At 33.7% G+C, this 19,988-nt stretch overlaps 2 protein-coding genes and 1 pseudogene across 2 annotated transcripts; 1 reads left to right on the top strand and 2 right to left on the bottom strand.

Moving 5' to 3' along the window:
- Positions 1-344: 344 nt before the first annotated feature.
- Positions 345-1,296, bottom strand: LOC106303008 (annotated as a pseudogene).
- Positions 1,297-11,681: 10,385 nt separating this feature from the next.
- Positions 11,682-14,012, top strand: LOC106305896 (pentatricopeptide repeat-containing protein At5g46580, chloroplastic). Its single transcript, XM_013742316.1, has one exon. It carries the CDS (start codon positions 11,759-11,761, stop codon positions 13,892-13,894), a length of 2,136 nt encoding a protein of 711 aa, XP_013597770.1. The 5' UTR covers positions 11,682-11,758; the 3' UTR covers positions 13,895-14,012.
- A 153-nt stretch (positions 14,013-14,165) lies between these two features.
- On the bottom strand, positions 14,166-16,823 carry LOC106305897 (probable serine/threonine-protein kinase At4g35230). Its single transcript, XM_013742317.1, has 8 exons — positions 16,449-16,823; positions 16,016-16,233; positions 15,595-15,730; positions 15,276-15,515; positions 15,120-15,205; positions 14,842-15,030; positions 14,498-14,770; positions 14,166-14,430 (listed from the first exon to the last, which is right to left on the bottom strand). Exons 1-8 carry the CDS (start codon positions 16,522-16,524, stop codon positions 14,179-14,181), a joined length of 1,470 nt encoding a protein of 489 aa, XP_013597771.1. The 5' UTR covers positions 16,525-16,823; the 3' UTR covers positions 14,166-14,178.
- Positions 16,824-19,988: the final 3,165 nt, after the last annotated feature.

The following is a 19,988-nucleotide window of genomic DNA, read 5'->3' as shown; positions in this document are numbered from 1 at the left end:
GTGGAGTTATGTCCGGTGTTACCTCTTTGAAGAAATACTATTCACTTTTTCATTTTTCAAAGATACACTTTTTAATTATAGATTGGTACCCTTTAACTTTAATTTGTTTTTAGTTTTTATTTAAAGAAACTATAAGAGATAATATTACCAACTTAACTTTAAAGTTTTTATATTATTATTTGTATTCAATCAATTTAAAATAATAAATATACTAAAAACATATTTTTTTCTTCTTTTATTAATATTTTAGATGAAACACAATTAAATAAATAATATAAAACTGAAATACATGATAAACACCAAACTAAATATAAAAAAAAAATTGGTGCATCATAAACTAAGACTTAATAATCTGGTAAACCACTTCCAGATCCACTAAGGTTATCAAAATATTGTCCAAATGAAGTTGCTGCTTGAGAAGACTGTTGAGTTTGTTGTTGTTCACTCCTTTCTACTAAAAATTGATTTTTCTCAGATTGAATTTATGCACGAATGTTAGGGTCTTGTATGGAGTTCAAATCACGAAATAAAATTTTGTTCTCTTCTTTAAATTTCTTCAAAGCATAATTCTTTTTTTGAATCTCCAAATGTTGTTGTCTTTGTGCTTATTTTCTCTAATTGCTCCAATAGTTTTTATTTCCTTCTTCCAATTTGTTAATAACAAATGATGTTTGATGATCATTTTTTTCTTTTGAGTTTGACTTTTTTACTCCAATTGGTTTTGAGACGAAGATCCACCCATCCTATCTTCTTCATCATCTAAATTCATAGAAAATGTAGACAAACCTGGAGATTCTTGTGTAGCGGAATCAGATGTAACATTTTCCAACTCTGAATTGTATCCCCAAAACCATATGAGTTTAATACTTTTCTCGTGGATGTGTCACCATCATTAAACTTTTCAAAATTCTTTATAATGCTCCATACATGATCGAATTTCCAACATCTTTTGTATTTTGGATCATCCGATAACATAAATTTGGCTTGTTTAAACTGCATATAATTTAAAAACAGAAAACATTATTGCAAAGTAACTAAACTATAAATTAAACAAATTAAAAACACTTACTATGTCATCATTTGAAGCACCGCTTGGACGTATGTTTTCACATTACTTGACGCATGCATGCAATTTCTTTGTTGCTTTCTCAACAGTTTGAATTCAGCAATGATGTCTTTCTTTCTACGTTCACTCCAACTTGCATATTTTCCTTTCTCGTAAGCAGCTGCTACATGAGACCAAAATTGGTTGAACGACTGATAAACACTTTTGATTGGATCTTGAGATATTTTCATATATACTTGACATAAAAGAATATCTTCTTCATGAGTATATCCAGCAGAACATAACAGTATTTTTGTAAAGAAAGATAAAATAAAATGTAGATGCAATAGAAAATAGAATGATTCAATGTTGCGAATGAAAATATAAAACTCAACATGTTATTTCGGATACTAGCTTATGATTTGCCCGGTGATGCAGCTGATGAATCATCAAAATTGGCGAATCAACAGAAATCGAAAGTATGAAAAGATTTGTCTGACAATTGTGAAAATATTCTCAGAGGAATACTTACGATCACCAATACCAGCCGATGTTTCAAGACTGCTGAAGATTGGTGAAAAGTGAGACTTTCCGTAAATGTTGGGTAGCTTAGATTGCATGGAAAATTGTCTGACCGCTTGGGCTGGACATTATGCAGGTCGTTGTGGATCACCAACTATAATTCTTGAAGCTGTTGCGGATCACGTTCTTTGTATATGACATGCATATTTCAGGATGTCGGACATCAATAATGATATCAATGTCTTGGAGTCTTCACATCTTTTCTCCAGTCTTGCTCAAGGTATTCAAGGCAAAGAATATAATATGGGCTATTATTTAGCCGATGGTATATATCCAAAATGTCTACCATAGTGCAAACTATTCATGAGCCATTGTGTTCGAAGAAGAAATATTTTGCTACACAACAATAAGCATGTTGGAAAGATGTGGAACATGCCTTTGGAGTTCTTCAATCACGCTTTGCAATTGAGAAAGGACCAGCTCATTTTTGGAAAAAAAATGTGACACATGACATAATGACTACATCTATAATTTTAAAAATAACATGATAATTGAAGATGAGCGTCATCTTGATGCTCCAATTGAAGTTGGTGGAGAAGTTTCACTTCCAGAGGTTGATATCGAAGAGCATGATGATATCTGTTTTCAAGAATTTTTAGCTTGATCTAGAAGAATTAAAAATCAAGAAGCTCATTTCACTCTTCAGAACAATTTAATTGATCACATGTGAGAAAAATATACATCTCATGTTTTTTTTATAAAATCTAGTGTTCTTGTGTTATTTATTTATGTTATGTGTACTAATTATATTATATGATAATATTTATTTATATTAGTTAGCAATTGTGATGAACTATTGTTAAAATAAAATAATTGGGTAAAATTAATAAACTAGCAAAAGTAAAAAATGTTATTGATAAATAATGATAAAATTGAAAAGGAACATATATGGAATATTGTTTTTGGAAGAAAAAAATGAAATAAATTATTGGAGAACATATTTCTTCATTTTTTGAAGAAATTCATATTTTGAAGAGAAAAAAGAGTTTATGGAACATAGCCGAAAAAATAAAAAGATATTAACCAAAAAATTTGGAAAGCGCAAATTATGGAGTACCTATTTGATAGAAGAGGGGTTCTAAGCGATCACTAGCAAAGATGTGTCGAATGCAACGCATCAAATGGTAGAAATTAATTGAAAAGATGTGTGTATACAGATAACGGACCTACTATTGACCACCCTTTGTAACTACTAGTAATCTCTTACGCGTGAGAGCGTTTTAGTCTAGTGTAATAAATGAATTAATGTTTCTACATAGCTCTATATATATCAATCATTAATCGTATATATATATATATATATATACAATGTGAATATATTTATCTGTTTGTCAAAAAAAAAAAACTGTTTGTCCAAAAAAAGTACAATTTATCTGTATCAACTCATTCAACATTCGTAAGATGTATAGCTCAAAAAGAAAACATTTGTAAGATGCTAAATATTTTAAATATATATATGATGATGTAATATATAGACAACAACTTGTGGTATGTTGGTCTATATTAATTAGTACCTAACCTTATGATTCAGTCAGACCTTAAACTGATATTGTGCATGTGACAATTACAGGACGATAAAAAATAGTTTAAACTCCCTTACTTTAATTAACTATAGTTTCTGTGGTACAAATGTTTGAATAACTATAATATGCTAGATCTAGTTTTGGTTTAAAGATAATGGGAAGTTGTTAATCATAGTTAGACAATTAACAAATTGGTAAATGAATTTGTTTGTTTGTTTTTACACCAAAAAATGAATCTGTTTTATGATGACGGAAAAAGAAACATAAAACATATCTCACCAAAACAGCTAGTCTTAGACTTTTAGTTCTAAGCTTATGAAATATAAGATATTTGAACGTTAAAAATTGAGTTATAATTTGAAGCTAATTAAATTGATAGATTGGTGACAACAAACTATATATGAGAATTTTGAACATGACACAATCATCTTATCACTTAATCACACTTTGTCTCTTCACCTTTTTGCTTTCGGCTCCATTATTTTCTTTCTCTACTTTTTTCTTATCTCATCTCTTTTTATCATGCACTTTTATGTTTCTTAACCGACTATAAACGTTTTAAGTACTGAACATACATATGTACCAAATAGTATAATTAAATTATTCAACAACTTAGGCTTACATCATTGTTTTATGCAGTAATTGCTTTCCCATATGAGCGGAGCGAGTATAAACTAAATTTCTTTATGTAGCCTGAGATTTTAGCTGAAAATTAGACTAATTATAGCTGCAATCCAATGACATACAATTATGTCATGTGAAAATCAATTAGTGATTTTTTGACCAGCAGTACGATTTTATTTTATTTGACTATACATTGGCACTTTGCCAGAATTTGTTTTGTAGTTGTTCAAAATATCAATTTTAGGTAAAATCATTATCCTGAAAGTACACAACACTAAAGCTAGAACAACATTTGTATATATGAGCCAAGCTAAGATCTAAAATACTTTTAGAATAACTTCTACGCTATAATCATCTTAGAAAGAAACCTATTTAAAAGAAAATCTTAGCCCAACACTTCTACATTACATGTTACGTAGTGATTTGTTGCCTAAAAACAACCTAAGACAAGTATGCTTTTTCAAAAATTAAACAGTTCAGATAGTTTACTTGAAACCATTCTTTTGGGGGCATCTGCTCGAGATCATAACTATAATAAGTGTATTTGTCATAAAAAGACTGTTGAGTCAGATCTAATTCTTTTATATGATATATTTACGGTATTGGAATTTTATTTGTAAAATGCAAATTAATATAAAAACCTCCACTTTGTGTTGGGACATCTAGGAACAAAATCAAGAACGCTTTTTGAATAAGTATATCTGAATATATCTATTTGGTTTGGTTAGTAACAAGAATTTGCAGGTTGTTCCGTCTCATTTGACTTGGCAACTCAAAATTTCTTCTTAGTAGTTTTGGACTGCAATGCAAAATTTAGGTTTTCTCAAATGCCCAAGTCCCAACAAAGTGAAAATTACTTAAAAGGAGAGAAAATTTTGCATAGTACTAAAGTAACAACGGTCCATTTGACCAAATTTTGAGTCATAATTTAAAGAATTTGGTCGCATTTTGTAAAGAAATTTGTCAGAATACTTTGTTAGAGTTGTATTATATTAGTATAAATGTTGTTTTCACCATTTTCATGCGGTTATAAAACAAGTATGATGTTCTATTGTGTATTTACAAATAAAAAAATCTGACGCCTGAGTTTGTTGTTATTTTTTCCATTTCACACTTTTTGTAAGAAAATTGAATATGTTATTTTCAAACAATTTTTTTAGACTAATTTAAATTTTATTTAAAATTTTATGTATAATTCAATATTTAAGGTTACACTTGGGTTAATGTAAACTATAGAATCATTGGGACATTAATTATAAAGGAAAATACTACCGGAGACGAAGACAAAGTATGGATTATTGGTTAGTATATTTAATGAATTTGGAAATCCAAACTAAATTTAATGTTATTGGTTTTATGATTTTAGAATCTATATTGAATCATGTGTTATTGATTTAATAATTTAAAAATTCTAATTAAATAATATGTTATTCATATAGATTGACAAACAAATTTGATTTAATAATAGATTTGAATGAATTTGTGTAGATTTTTTTTTGTAAAAATAGAAAGATTCAAATCTGAGAGAAAATCTCTGGATGTTTAAATAATAATTTAAATTCATATGTTAGATTTGAAAATTGTATATTTTACTTGAATTTATAAATACTATATAGTTAGCTAAATCAGTTAAATTATATAAACCAATAACACTTCTGAAAGTCCTTCAATTTCATCCCATTTTAGCAAATTTTCCTATTTTTCAACAGAAAAAGAAAAATCTATTTGGTTCTAGATTTGTTCAAGGAGTTACTAATATTTTTTTATTAAGTATAAAGGTCGATTTCTAGAAAATGAAATTATATTTTATCTACAGCAGAAGTTATCATAACATTTTTTGTTAAAGGGTTTTCATAGAAGTTATCATAACATGTGTCTATGCAATTGTTTTCGTGGATCCGAGTATCGAAGAGAAGAGCATATTCGTATTGTTGTTATTCGAATAATTGCACGTAACTCTCTACCATATCTGGCGTCGGAGAAAAAATATCCTCTATAACCAAAGTTCTTATCCCTCCGAACACGGTTTTCAGGATTATTGATCGAGAGGTGCGAAATATTTTTTTAGGAAGGAGAGGAAGGAGAAAATACAACACTCTCTTGCCTTCTTGGTTTAAGTTTGAGTAAGTTTTGTTTTAGAAATCTGTAAAACTCTCTGTAATACTTTCTTGTTTTTTTTTTTTTTGGCTTTGAAATACTTTCTTGTTTTTTTGTTTTTGTCTTTGGAAGTGTTGTCTTTAGGATCACAACTTTGTACGATCTTTTTTTCATATTATATGATATTAACGTTTTAGCAAAAAAAAAAAAATTGCACGTAACTGAATGATGGACCAACATAAGATTAAATCATAATGTAACAACCGATACTTACACCTCCAATGGTGTAAATAACAAATTAGTTTCTTAGTGATGAAAATTTAACAATGATTTAGTTTTTATTTAAATTTTGTATATAAAAAGATGGTTCAATTAAATGTAGACATATTTACTAATTTAAAACTTAAGAGCACGATTATCCCAAAGACCCATAGAATCTTTTATTTTTTTAATACTTTTAAGTAGAAAAAGTGAGTTAAGAGATAACATTAAGAAACCCGAACATTTATGTGTTTCAATGCAAGTCTCTTAATTAAGGGTTCTTAAAAAAATAAATTTTATTAAATATTTTTTTATTAAACTTAAATTTTTTTGATTAAATAAAACATATTAAAAGATAACATTTTAAACATATATTTTTAAATAACAACATAAAAATAAAGATTAGTAAAATAAACAATAATCATTTGAAAGAAGCATCTGAGCTCAGTTGTTGTCTTCATCACGTCTAAATTTACGTCATACATGTTCAACTAAATCATCTTTCAGTTGTTGATGCATCTGTCTATCACGAATTCTAGTTCGAACACCCATCATATTGGTGATATTTGTAGGGATATTTGTAGAATACGTGAGATCCACATGTGAACTTCCGGTGTGTTCTCCTTGTTGAAACTCTGAAACATCAAATTGAGTGTATCCATCTCGTTCGTCTTCTACTATTATATTATGGAGTATGATACAAGCTCTCATAATCTTTCCAATTTTGACTTTATCCCAAAAAGTCCTGGATTTTTAACAATGGCAAAGCGAGCTTGCAATACTCCAAAAGCACGCTCGACATCTTTTCGGACAGCTTCTTTACGTTGAGCAAATAAAACTGCTTTCGGCCCATGTGGTATTGGAATAGATTGGATAGAAGTTGCCCATTTCGGGTAAATACCTTCAGTGAGATAGTAAGTCATATGATACTCTCTTCCATTGATAGAGTAAATGACTTGCGGAGCTTGACCTTTTATTATGTCATTAAAAACAGGTGAGTGATCAATAACATTAAATCATTTAAGGTACCTGAAGGTCCAAAAAACGTATGTCATATCCAGAGATCATATGAAGCAACCGACTCTAAAACGATTGTTGGTTTAATCGAACCACGAGAATATTGTCCTTTCCAAGCGGTGGGACAATTTTTCCACTCCCAATGCATACAATCGATCTTCCTATCATCCCGGGAAATCCACGATGCTCTCCAATATCAAGTAGACGTTGAAGATCAGCCGGTGTTGGTATTCTTAGGTACTCATCGCCAAACAAATAAATTATTCCTTCCACAAAATTCTCCAAACATGACCGAGTTGTCGTTTCACCGAGCCTGAGGTATTCGTCGACCGTGTCAGCTGCAGTACCATATGCCAAGAGACGAATAGTTGCCGTACACTTTTGGAGTGTAGAGAGACCAAGCCTTCCAAGACCATCTTTTTGTTGGCGAAAGAATTGAACTTCGTTGGAGAGTCGATCAACAATGTGCATAAACAATGGCTTGTTCATTCTAAAACGTTGTCGGAATAAATTTTCAGGATATGTTGGAGTTTCACTAAAATAATCATTCCATAAATGTATATGACCTTCTTCACGATTTCTTTCGATATAAACTCTTTTTTTTTTTTCCTTCATTCTTCTTGATCACCATAATTAACGGAAAAATTCTCGAAGGCTTGATCAAAATGTTGATCAAAATATTGATCAAAAGTATCATCAATTGATCCCTCAAAAGTGTTATAAGAAAAAGATGCCATATAGAAATTGTGATCCCTCAAACTTGTTTTGATCAAAATGTGTTTGCTCGTTTGGTATGGTGAAAAGGAGAGAAAGTGAATTTTTTTTTATCTAAATTTTTAGTGAGAAGGATAGACCATGAGATCAAAATGTTTTGCTCATTTGGTATGGTGAGAAGGAGAGAAAATGAATTTGTTTTGATCTAAATGTTTGGTGAGAAGGATAGAACATGATATCAAAATGTTTTGCTCGTTTGGTATGGTGAGAAAGAGAGAAAATGAATTTGTTTTGATCTAAATGTTTTGCTCGTTTGGTATGGTGAGAGTACACAAGTCACTAGTAAACAATGAGCGTACACAAGTCCGTGACTACACAAGATTACAAGCTTCTTGATACACAAGTCTAGACTACACAAGTACTAGACTACACAAGAATACAAAAGTGAATACACATGAGGACACAAGTCCGTGAATGAGACTACACAAGTCCGTGACACACATGAGGACACAAGCCCATGATTCTTCCACTCTTTCAGTCTTTCACACGGTACCTGAAACAAAGAACAACATGTATCAATAACCAGATATATCTTAACAACAAGAACCGCAACAACAAGTAACAAGAAGTTCAACAGGAAACATATATACTAAACAGAAAATTAAGCAACAAGTTACACTTACACAGAAACTACAAGGTAGAGAAACGTAAGCAACAAGATAAACTACATAACAGAAACTCCATGAAAATAACGAGAAAAAGCAACACAAACTTAAACCACTAAGACAAACCGAGACTTAAACTAATTAGACATCAACTCATTAATGAGTTTCTTCTTCAAAGCTTCTTCATAATCCGCTAGTGGTCCTTGTTTAGCAAGAGACTGTCAAGTAGCTTTATCTTAGACAACCTTTCTTTCAAAGCCAAATCCTGCTTCTTGATGTTCCACATTGTCTGAAACTCAGACAGCTCCTTCTCATCAACCATTGTCTTCTTAGAACGGGCTTTTGCTGCCGTAACACCCGGGGGATGGTTTGTTCCTTCATCATCGTCAGCAGAATCTTCTTCATTTGCTTTAGAGCTTGCTGAATGTGAACAATCCCCACACTTCATCTTTTTGGAGCTTCCATCATTTTTAGCCATAGACAGCTCACACCACTTCTGGTCATTACGCAACTCTTTCCAAGCATGCTCAAGGGTGAACTTTTTTTTATGGTTGGTGAAGAAGATTTTGTGGGCTAGTTGAGAACATCATTCTCATTTTGACCACTGCTTTTCTCTCTGGTTGCAGCTTCATATGCTCCACAAAACTTGCAAACCAAGTCATTGATCTTGTGCCAACGATTCTTACAGTGAGATGCCTCTCTCTTTTCTCAGCCAACAAGCTTAGGACTAGCCGAGAAGTACGCAACAATTATTTTCCAGAAAGCAAGAGACCTTTGCTCATTCTCTATTACGGGATCTTTGCTCGTGTTTAACCAGAAGCTGATGAGCACTACATCGTCTGTTTGCGTCCACGTCCTTTCTTTACGATTGGCTTGAGTGTCTTCACCAAAGTATGAATCTTCGGTGCCTTGACGGCCTAAGAAGGGAACTTGCGATGAAGATAGTGAAACACTGTCTGAAACGTCACCAAAGACTATATTTTGTTGATTGTTAAGTAGTTCAACAAATTTTACAGACTCGCTAAAAAGATTAAAATCCATTTCTGAAGTCAAAGAGAAAATAAATAACAGATAGAAATCTGTTGGAGTTGGAAGAAAAGGAAAACGTTTTAAAGATGGAAAAGAGAAATAACAGATAAGAATCTGCTGGAGTTGGAAGAGAAGGAAAGAGTTTTAAAGAGGGAACGCAGACTCAAATACAACATTCAAAACAACTAACAACAAACAAATTCGAGTTGACATATATCTAACTTCAATTAATTACCCTTTCACAACCATAATCAAACACAAAGCAAGTAATTTATTATCGACAATTCAATTCATTTTCAAACAGAAAACAAGTCATTTAACTACCTGACTCAACCACACACAATCCTTTTTTCATTTCAACAGATCAAAGAGACCATCACTTCTATTTATTACCAACAACAATGCCAACAGACAAAAACATTAACTACCTAACTCAACCATAAAACTTTCAGTGACTTTAAAAGATGAAGACATTTACATGTATTGCTCCAGCAAATGCACTCCTCTGCTTTGACGATCCTTCTTCATCTACCTTGATCCATGCGGCTCAACAGACAAATACACAGAAACAAAACAAAAATGAGTAACAAAGCAAGGAATCAAATTCATGACACTCGATTCAATTCAGACCAGAAGCTAAATCATATAATTGAACTCTTAAACAATTCAGACCAGAACCATTCATGACACTCGATTCAGTTCAGTTATGGATCAATTGGTGTACATTGTGATGTAACTCTTAAATCAATATCCATAAACCACAAATCAATTGGTGTATATTGTGACGCTAAATTATATCAATTCAGAGCAGAAGCTAAATTATATCATTTCAGACCAGCGTTGAAAGAGTAACACAAACCTCAATTATTGCATTGTACTTATTTGCCAACGTTAACCTTTCTCTTCTGTCTCTTGATCCATCCATCCATCTGACGACACAAATACATAAACAAAAAAAATTAATCAAGTGACAGAAGAGGCACAACATATCAATTCATTTCATACAACCTTTCGTCGAGGAGAGCTTCGGGCCTGAGAAAGATGTGAAGTGATTTTTCATCGAGGTGAGCCGTCGAGAGAGAGATGGAGGTTTTTCATCCTCGAGGAGATCGACACTGGGAGTCGCCGGGAGATTCATCGCGGAGTCGTCGATGAGAGCGAGAGAGAGATCATCTTTGAGGAGAGATCATCGGAGGAGATCACGGAGGCGAGATCACGGAGGAGAGATCACGGAGGTGTCGAGGAGAGATCATCTTCGAAGAGAGATCACGAGGAGAGATCACGGAGGAGAGATCACGGAGAGATCGTGGAGGCTTGGAGGAGAGATCACCTTCAAGGAGAGATCACGGAGGAGTCGAGGAGAGCGAAAGACACGCGGATTGATTCCGTCGAGAGACATCGTCAACTGATTCCGGCGAGGAGAGGTCATCGTCGTTTCAGTAGACGAGAGATCACGTCGATTTCATCGAGAGAGAACATGAGATAGAAGCGGAGTCATCGAGAGAGACACAAAGCGACGCTTTCGTTTTCTGAGAGAGAGAAAAAGACGCGGAGAGTTGAATGCCTAACACGTGTCTCGTAAGACACGCATCTTGCGAGGCTTAATTAAGAGTCGTGCCTTTTCTAATTACATCATTTTCTTTTTCTTTTTAAATCTTAAATACTTTAAGCAACCCCTTAAACTATCGGGTTAATGCTGCTCTAAAAACCGGTTCTTTCAAATGACTCCTGCAAAAAAAAGTTTATGACACATTTTTTTCTTTTTTATTTTTTTATTTATATTTATTGGTTAGAAACCCATCAAATTTACTGTTGGAGTTGGTTGGCCTTATGGAAAACGAAGCAGTATTTTCGTATAAAAATAGGTTGTCAACTCAAGAAGACAGATTTGGTGGGAAGACAAAACCTTTTCTTCAGCAAGAGTCTTCCAAAGTTTTTGCTCAAAATAGGCTTGGTCCATGAAACAAAGCCCATCGAGCCTACAAAACCATCAACGGCTACTTTAGAACAGTAAAGCATTGCATCTGCTAAAAAGCATATTTTAACTCCGTGTCACATCTTATGGGCCCAGATAAGCCCATACGATATCATTACTGTTTAGAGTCGTCGTTTCAAAATGAAGATAAGATGTTCTGATAAATCTCTTTCAGGTCTGAGAGACATAACCATCTCACGCTAAAACCTCTCGCTCCTCGTTTCTCATGGCGACTGTTCTCTCCACATCAGTCGATGTCTGCTTTAACCCCCAATATTCAGACACAAAGAAGCACAGTCTCTTCTCAAAGGCTTCTTCTTTACGACAATCTCGTACCAGAAAGCTCAACATTTCCTGCAGCTCCACGAAGCAACCCAAAACCCTAGAAGAAGAGCCAGTCACCAAAACCCCATCTCTCTCCGAGCAGCTCAAGCCTCTCTCCGCGACGACATTCAGACAAGAGCAGCAAACCCATGTCTTGTCTAAACCCAAATCCGTCTGGGTCAATCCGACAAGACCCAAAAGGTCAGTCCTTTCACTCCAGAGACAGAAACGCTCTGCCTACTCTTACAACCCTCAGATAAAGGATCTTAGGGCCTTTGCTCAGAAGCTCAATAGTTCTGATTTCACCGAAAAGTCAGAGTTTTTAGCTCTTCTCGATGAGATTCCTCACCCACCAGATAGAGACAACTCGTTGCTAGTGCTGAACAGCTTAAGAGAATGGCAGAAGACTCATATCTTCTTTGACTGGGTCAAAGCCAAGAACTTGTTTCCCATGGAGACGATATTTTATAACGTCGCTATGAAGTCTCTGAGATTTGGGAGGCAGTTTCAGCTTATAGAGGCAATGGCGCTTGAGATGGTGGAGGATGGTGTTGAGCTTGATAACATCACTTACTCAACCATCATCACTTGTGCTAAAAGGTGCAACCTTTACGACAAAGCTATTGAGTGGTTCGAGAGAATGTACAAAACTGGTTTAATGCCTGATGAGGTGACTTACTCAGCGATTCTCGATGTTTACTCCAAGTCAGGGAAAGTTGAGGAGGTTCTTAGTTTGTACGAAAGAGCTGTGGCTACGGGGTGGAAGCCTGATGCTATAGCCTTCTCTGTGCTGGGGAAAATGTTCGGTGAAGCGGGGGATTACGATGGGATAAGGTATGTGTTGCAAGAGATGAAGTCTATGGATGTGAAGCCTAACGTGGTTGTGTACAATACTTTGTTGGAGGCTATGGGGAGAGCAGGGAAGCCTGGTTTAGCGAGGAGTTTGTTTAATGAGATGCTCGAGTCTGGTTTGGCTCCGAACGAGAAGACTTTGACAGCTCTTGTGAAGATTTACGGGAAGGCTAGGTGGGCTAAAGACGCGCTTCAGCTTTGGGAGGAGATGAAGGCGAAGAAGTGGCCTATGGATTTCATTTTGTACAACACGTTGTTGAATATGTGTGCTGATATTGGATTGGAGGAAGAAGCGGAGAGGCTGTTTGATGATATGAAGGAGTCTGGGGGATGTAAACCTGATAGTTTTAGTTACACAGCGATGCTGAATATATACGGGAGCGGTGGGAAAGCTGAGAAGGGGATGAAGCTGTTTGAAGAGATGTTGGAAGCTGGGGTTCAGGTTAATGTGATGGGTTGCACTTGTTTGGTTCAGTGCTTAGGGAAAGCTAAAAGGATCGATGATTTGGTTAGTGTGTTTGAGACATCGGTTCAGAGAGGAGTTAAGCCTGATGATAGGCTTTGTGGGTGTCTTCTTTCGGTTATGGCCTTGTGTGAGAGTGGTGCAGATGCTGAGAAGGTTATGGGTTGTTTGGGGAGAGCTAATCAGAAGCTGGTTGCATTTGTGAAGCTGGTCATAGACGAGAAAACTGAATTTGAGACGGTAAAAGAAGAGTTCAAGTTAGTGATCAACGGGACTCAAGTGGAGGCAAGAAGGCCCTTCTGCAACTGCTTGATAGACATATGCAGAGGCAAGAAGCAGCAGGAGAGAGCTCATGAGCTTCTTTATTTAGGAACACTCTTTGGTCTGTACCCGGGACTACACAACAAGACTGTAAAAGAATGGAGCTTAGACGTGAGGTCGTTATCAGTCGGTGCAGCTGAGACCGCTCTAGAAGAGTGGATGAGAACGCTTGCCAACATTGTTAGACGCCAAGAGGATCTTCCCGAGGTGTTCTTGGCGCAAACTGGGACAGGAACTCACAGATTCTCACAGGGCTTAGCGAACTCGTTCGCCTCTCATTTGGAACAACTAGCTGCACCTTTCAAACCGAGTGATAGGGCGGGTGTCTTTTTCGCTAAAAGGGAGGATTTGGTGTCTTGGTTGGAATCTAAGTTTCCACCTTTAGTTGCTTCTCAAGCATAATACATTATCCATCTGTAACGTTATTTATACTGTAATAGGATACTGAATCTTCTGATAAAGTTTCAATATTTTTGTATCATCTCCAAGGAAGAAGGAATCAAATTAGTTACTTCCAGTCTTTGTCTTTGCTTTTCTTCAAATGATTTGAACTTTTCTTAAAGATTCATGCAAAAAGCTCTCAACTCACAAAAGTAAACAGCATTTCCATCAGTCTAAGCTCTCTTACACACACACATACACACCTCTCAGCTATTATAAATATTAGGGGATTCTTCTTACTTAGCTTAGCAGCGCCAGCTATTCTGTCGCTTAGCATCATACGCTGCACCATCGCTGAGCATATCTTGAGCATCACTCTCCATTCCAAGCTTGGAGAGTGCTAAAGCCTGCAAGTAAAAAGCTGTGGGCCATTCAGGTATGCACACCTGAGCCTGCATTGCATCTCTAAGCGCAAGCTCCTGTTGGTCTGTCATCAAGTAGGAGAAAGCACGTCTGGCGAAGACCGTTGCAGAAGGAACCGGCATGATCCCCACCAACTAGAAACAGCAGATACCAGAGTTAGAGATTCTTAGCATGAAGAGTTATGGATTTGTTTTGTCTAACCTTTGAGTAGTATTCAATGGAGTTCTTGAAATCCTTGTCTCGGAAAGCAATGTCCCCAAACTTTTTCATGTTGAGCATTTCCTGAACTTGTTGTGTCCACTCTTGAAATGAAAGCTCGTTCTCTGCACCTTCTTCATCTTTGTACCCGGTTTTAAGCAAAATGTCGTGTACTGCCGCGAGGTCCATCTTTGAACAAGCCTTTCCCAGAGGAGAAAGCATAGTTGGTAATATCACAGCGTTCTTTGGCAAGCCCATCAACACATGAGAGGCGACCTAAGCAACAACAGTGAAACCAAGTCAACAATTTGAAGATATTGTCAGTTTCATGATATATTCTTATAAACCTCTTCTTTCTTTTGCAGTGGTGCCACTGCAGAGAGAAGAAACTTGGTGTCAGGTCGTTCTTTGGCCTCAGATTGAAGGCATTTTGAAGCAAGCTCAACTAGTTTAGTTGCATCATCACTCTCATATTGCCCTTCGAGAGATGAATCCATCAAAAGCAATGCGTTCTTCCCCCTTATTATATCAAGAGCCTGAATATGAACATCATCAACTCATTCATTTAAGATAACCATAGAGGAAATGTTCAGCTAATTGACATAAAAAACTGGAGGCACATTACATGGGTAGGTGGAATGTGTTTGCCGCTTAAAAGATCTAAAAGAATAGTTCCATAACTGAAGATCACACTTTCAGGAATGACTCTGCCTGCAAAAAGCAGAAACCTTTTAAATCTTCAAATAATGAATTGGTTTGTCTTCAAGATCAAGAATGTTACCTGTACGCAAGAACTCAGGTGGAGTATAAGCTAAGTTGGTACTATAGCTTTTACCATCTCTACTGTTCTTCATAAGACCAAAAGTAGACAAACGAGGATCACCTTCCTCGTCAAAGAGGATTCTGTATGCATTCAGGTCATGATATATCTTTCGGTTTTCGTTGTAGCAGTGATCAAGTGCTTGTGCAATATAGTCTGCGATTCGAACACGCATTTCCCATGGAAGTGGCTGCTTTTCCCCTGCAAACAAAAACATAAAAGAGAAGAGAGTAAAAAATCTAAACTGACTAATAACATAAAAGAAAGATGAGGCTCTTACAGTGAAAGAGATGCTTTGAGAGTGTATCATTAGGCATATACTCTGCTACCAACAACCTCTCGTCTCCTTCTGCGCAACAGCCAATCAAACTTACTAATCTCTTGTTTCTAAGCTTCCCAACACCAGTTGCTTCCACCTGTTTTAACAAGTCAACCAAAGTCAACACAAAAGAGTAAAATCCAACACAACTTTTGTGAACAGCATAGTCGGATCCTAGGATTTAAAAGCAGCTTTACACCCAAAGTCAAAAGCTTTTCTCAGACACAGGGAATCATATTCTCTTACAAAAAAGATGATGTCTTTATCCCTTTCTGTAACTAATAGCCACTCCTTTCCCTAGCCTATGAGATTCTACATTAATCATTCAATAAACAAGTTACCAAACAACAAATCCTGCATCAACCTTTCAGAGATTTCTTACCACAAATTGCTGAGCATCAGGCCAAGACTGCCTAGAGAAACGCTTGATGGCTACGAGATGGTTTCCTTCAAGCTTCCCTCTGTAAACCACATTGGGAGCTTTCTCTCCACCTTCAGAGACAATGCAGCTAGGGCTAAACCCATTTGTTGCTTTCCTCAGCTCATTCAGATCAAACTCTTTGAAATTTTGGTTCTCTTGCTCCACTTGGTCCCCATTCACTGTTTAAACACATAGCCCAAAAAGGCAATTAGTCTAAACAAGAGTTTAGTTCCAAAAAGGTAGAGACTTTACAACTTTTGTCTCTACTTTAAGCCTTAACAAACCTTAAACCCACAAATTAAAGCAAACCCATTTATAAAGAGGAACCAAATCTGCAGATTTAGCAGCGAGCAAAAGGAAATGTGAGTTCTTGGAAGCTGAGAGATGAGTGTACCTGATTCTGGTTTGGTTGGAGCTGATGGATCATCAGAAGAAGGTAGATTAGCTGTTTTGGAATGTAAGCAACCCATTTTTCTCTCTTTCTTTAGTTTTGTCTCACTTCAAAAAGTTTTTGAACAAATTTGTTTTCCCACAAAGATAAGAACTTTGGATGGGAAGCAGAGACTGAAAGATAAAAGCTTTAAGCTGAGAGGTTTTTTTCTGACTGGTTTATTGGATTGAGATAACAACAATGGTGGTGGGATTTGATTTGGGTTTGGATTTGTGATATGTAAGCAGTTGAGGAGGCAGTAGAATATAAATTTCCCTGCACACTACTAATAAAGAAAATAATAAAATTTGAAAATTAAATAGTAAAAGGAAGTTGCTAGAGAGAGAGAGTGAAAAGATCTGAAAGTTAGCTTCAAAAGCTGCTGAGTTGAAAAAATAGAGGTGACAAAAAAAAGTCATGTGAAGAAAAAGATCTATTTTTTTTCTGCTCAATAAGATTTTGCTTGCATATGCTTTTCCCTCGGTACTATACAGAAAAAAAAGTAAAAACTGGGTTTAGTTGTATTTTGTATAAATAACCAAATCTTAATTGCTTATTATATGGACTTATTTTTCTTTTTTATACACGATTCTTCTGTATCGAAGTTGAATGATTTGCTTGATTGAATCCAAATTTAACAGTTTTTTAAATATTGAAGAGCGATTACATTTGTCTAATTTTAACATTTGTCTAATTTTAGAGTTTTTTTTGTTTATTTAGTGCCCTAAATAAAGGTAGATGCGAAATATTTAAAAAAATTCTAGAGTTTATTTTGGGCAATTCAAGTGAAATCATACTCATCTCATGTTATTAAAAATACGAAGAAATACATATTTTTGGACACATATAACTACGTAGAGAATTCAGATAAAAATTCAATAATACATATCACCAGTGATTTTTAAGACTGATTTAAAGAAATATGATACTTGATTTGCATATCCAAACCACAATGTGCATGTTAAACATGTATCATTACATATTAAATATTCAAATCATTATTTTATAAAAATTAAATGATATAAAATTAAATTAAACGCCTCATAAAATCTACATTGTGTCACGAATAGTTAATTTTAATTTAATTGAAGATTTTCTAAAAGTCAAACATTCAAAACTTCACCAATAATGTCTAAAACTCAAAACATTTGAACGGAGAATCTACAAGTCTACAATATTCCTGTATTTGCCGAATCGTTATTAGATTGATAGGATCCAAAAAGCTTCAAAACCTGATCATTACGGGAAAATTTTGAAAATTGTAAATACTAGGTGTGGGCACGCATTTCTGCAGGCTAATAATATATGTTCTCAATAAATTTTTATTAATGTTAATTTGTATATTTATACTAATTTATTTAATTAGATATAAATATTAAATTCTTTTCTGTATGTTTTTGGGGGTTTTAACCAAATCTTAATTGCTTATTATATGGACTTATTTTTCTTTTTTATACACGATTCTTCTGTATCGAAGTTGAATGATTTGCTTGATTGAATCCAAATTTAACAGTTTTTTAAATATTGAAGAGCGATTACATTTGTCTAATTTTAACATTTGTCTAATTTTAGAGTTTTTTTTGTTTATTTAGTGCCCTAAATAAAGGTAGATGCGAAATATTTAAAAAAATTCTAGAGTTTATTTTGGGCAATTCAAGTGAAATCATACTCATCTCATGTTATTAAAAATACGAAGAAATACATATTTTTGGACACATATAACTACGTAGAGAATTCAGATAAAAATTCAATAATAGATATCACCGGTGATTTTTAAGACTGATTTAAAGAAATATGATACTTGATTTGCATATCCAAACCACAATGTGCATGTTAAACATGTATCATTACATATTAAATATTCAAATCATTATTTTATAAAAATTAAATGATATAAAATTAAATTAAACGCCTCATAAAATCTACATTGTGTCACGAATAGTTAATTTTAATTTAATTGAAGATTTTCTAAAAGTCAAACATTCAAAACTTCACCAATAATGTCTAAAACTCAAAACATTAGAACGGAGAACTGATGAACATACATAACATAAACATGACACATCAATAAAAACAAAAAAAAAATGATATAGAAAACTCACGGACTAAAACTTTCTTTCATATTGACGTTCTAATATTTTTTTAATTCCTTCAAATAACTATTTGCCAACTTTTTTGGGAGATCATCACAAGAAGGGATTTTGGTTGTTCTATTTCATATTGACGTTCTAATATTTTTTTTAATTCTTTGAAATAACTATTTGCCAACTTTTTTGGGAGATCATCACAAGAAGGGATTTTGGTTGTTCTATAGAGTTTTATCTTAAAGGTAAATTATTCATTCTATATTATGTGGTATAGTCACCGATAGTGAAACTACTTATTAAAAAAATCCCTTTGATCAAAATTCCTTCAAGAAAAACTACCTAAAATTATAGAGAATATCATTGGTCAATATCTGAATTTATAGTCACAAAATAAAACAAAATCATCTATCATGATGTTTCTTCAAATTATATAATTTATATACATGATTAGAACCATTGTTTTGAGAATGTTTACTTGAGCTTTTATGTTTCAAAATATTCATCTTTTTCTTCTTTGCAAGTTTTCCATTAGTATGTTTCTTATTAAGATTTGTAATCGAGCATTAAGCTTGTATCGCTGGAGTATAGGCATAAAAAGTTTTTATAGTGATAACTAAAAATATTAAATTACATACACCAGTTAAAACCTGATATTTTTTTATTTTTAACTACTCACCTATAAACTAAAAGTAATAAATTACATATACCTATAAAAGGCTGGGACTTGTTCTATTGTAACTATTAAAAATGTTATCTTTTTTGGGACCGGTGAGCTAATGTTAACAAAATACAAAACAATATATAAATAACAAAACCATGAACAATATAACTCTTTTTAACATATAAAAGCGGAAATTAATGACACATCCTAAAATTATGGAAACTGTGACAAATCAACAAAATTACTTCTTAAGCAATAGTATAGATTTGTAAAATATTATATATTTCATTATTAAAAGAAAATTAGTTACATTTAAAGTTTTGATAGAATTTTTTAATCTCTGTTAATTAATATATTAAGATAATCACTAAAATTGTTCATTAAAACTAAAGTTCTATAATTTATTTATTAAAATTAATGACACATCCTAAAATTATAGAAAATGTGACAAATCAACAAAATTACTTCTTAAGCAATAGTATAGATTTGTAAAATATTATATATTTCATTATTAAAAGAAAATTAGTTACATTTAAAGTTTTGATAGAATTTTTTGATCTCTGTTAATTAATAAATTAAGATAATCACTAAAATTGTTCATTAAAACTAATAGTTTTATAATTTATTTATTAAATTAATGACACATCCTAAAATTATGGAAAATGTGACAAATAAGCCAAAGCACTTCATAAATAATAGTATATTTATGTAGATCATACATCGTAGTTATCATAAATGTTTTTCTTTTGTAAAATA

Source organism: Brassica oleracea, chromosome C7 (genome assembly GCF_000695525.1).
Source record: "Brassica oleracea var. oleracea cultivar TO1000 chromosome C7, BOL, whole genome shotgun sequence".
Taxonomy (NCBI): domain Eukaryota; kingdom Viridiplantae; phylum Streptophyta; class Magnoliopsida; order Brassicales; family Brassicaceae; genus Brassica; species Brassica oleracea.
This window is presented reverse-complemented; position numbering and strand designations above follow the sequence as displayed.

Coding starts and splice junctions, on each gene's coding strand:
- LOC106305896 (XM_013742316.1), top strand. CDS start 11,759: ATGGCGACTGTTCTCTCCACATCAGTCGATGTCTGCTTTAACCCCCAA.
- LOC106305897 (XM_013742317.1), bottom strand. CDS start 16,524: ATGGGTTGCTTACATTCCAAAACAGCTAATCTACCTTCTTCTGATGAT. Junction 16,234..16,448: donor TCCAACCAAACCAGAATCAG/GTACACTCATCT, acceptor GTGTTTAAACAG/TGAATGGGGACCAAGTGGAG. Junction 14,771..14,841: donor CACTGCAAAAGAAAGAAGAG/GTTTATAAGAAT, acceptor GTTGTTGCTTAG/GTCGCCTCTCATGTGTTGAT.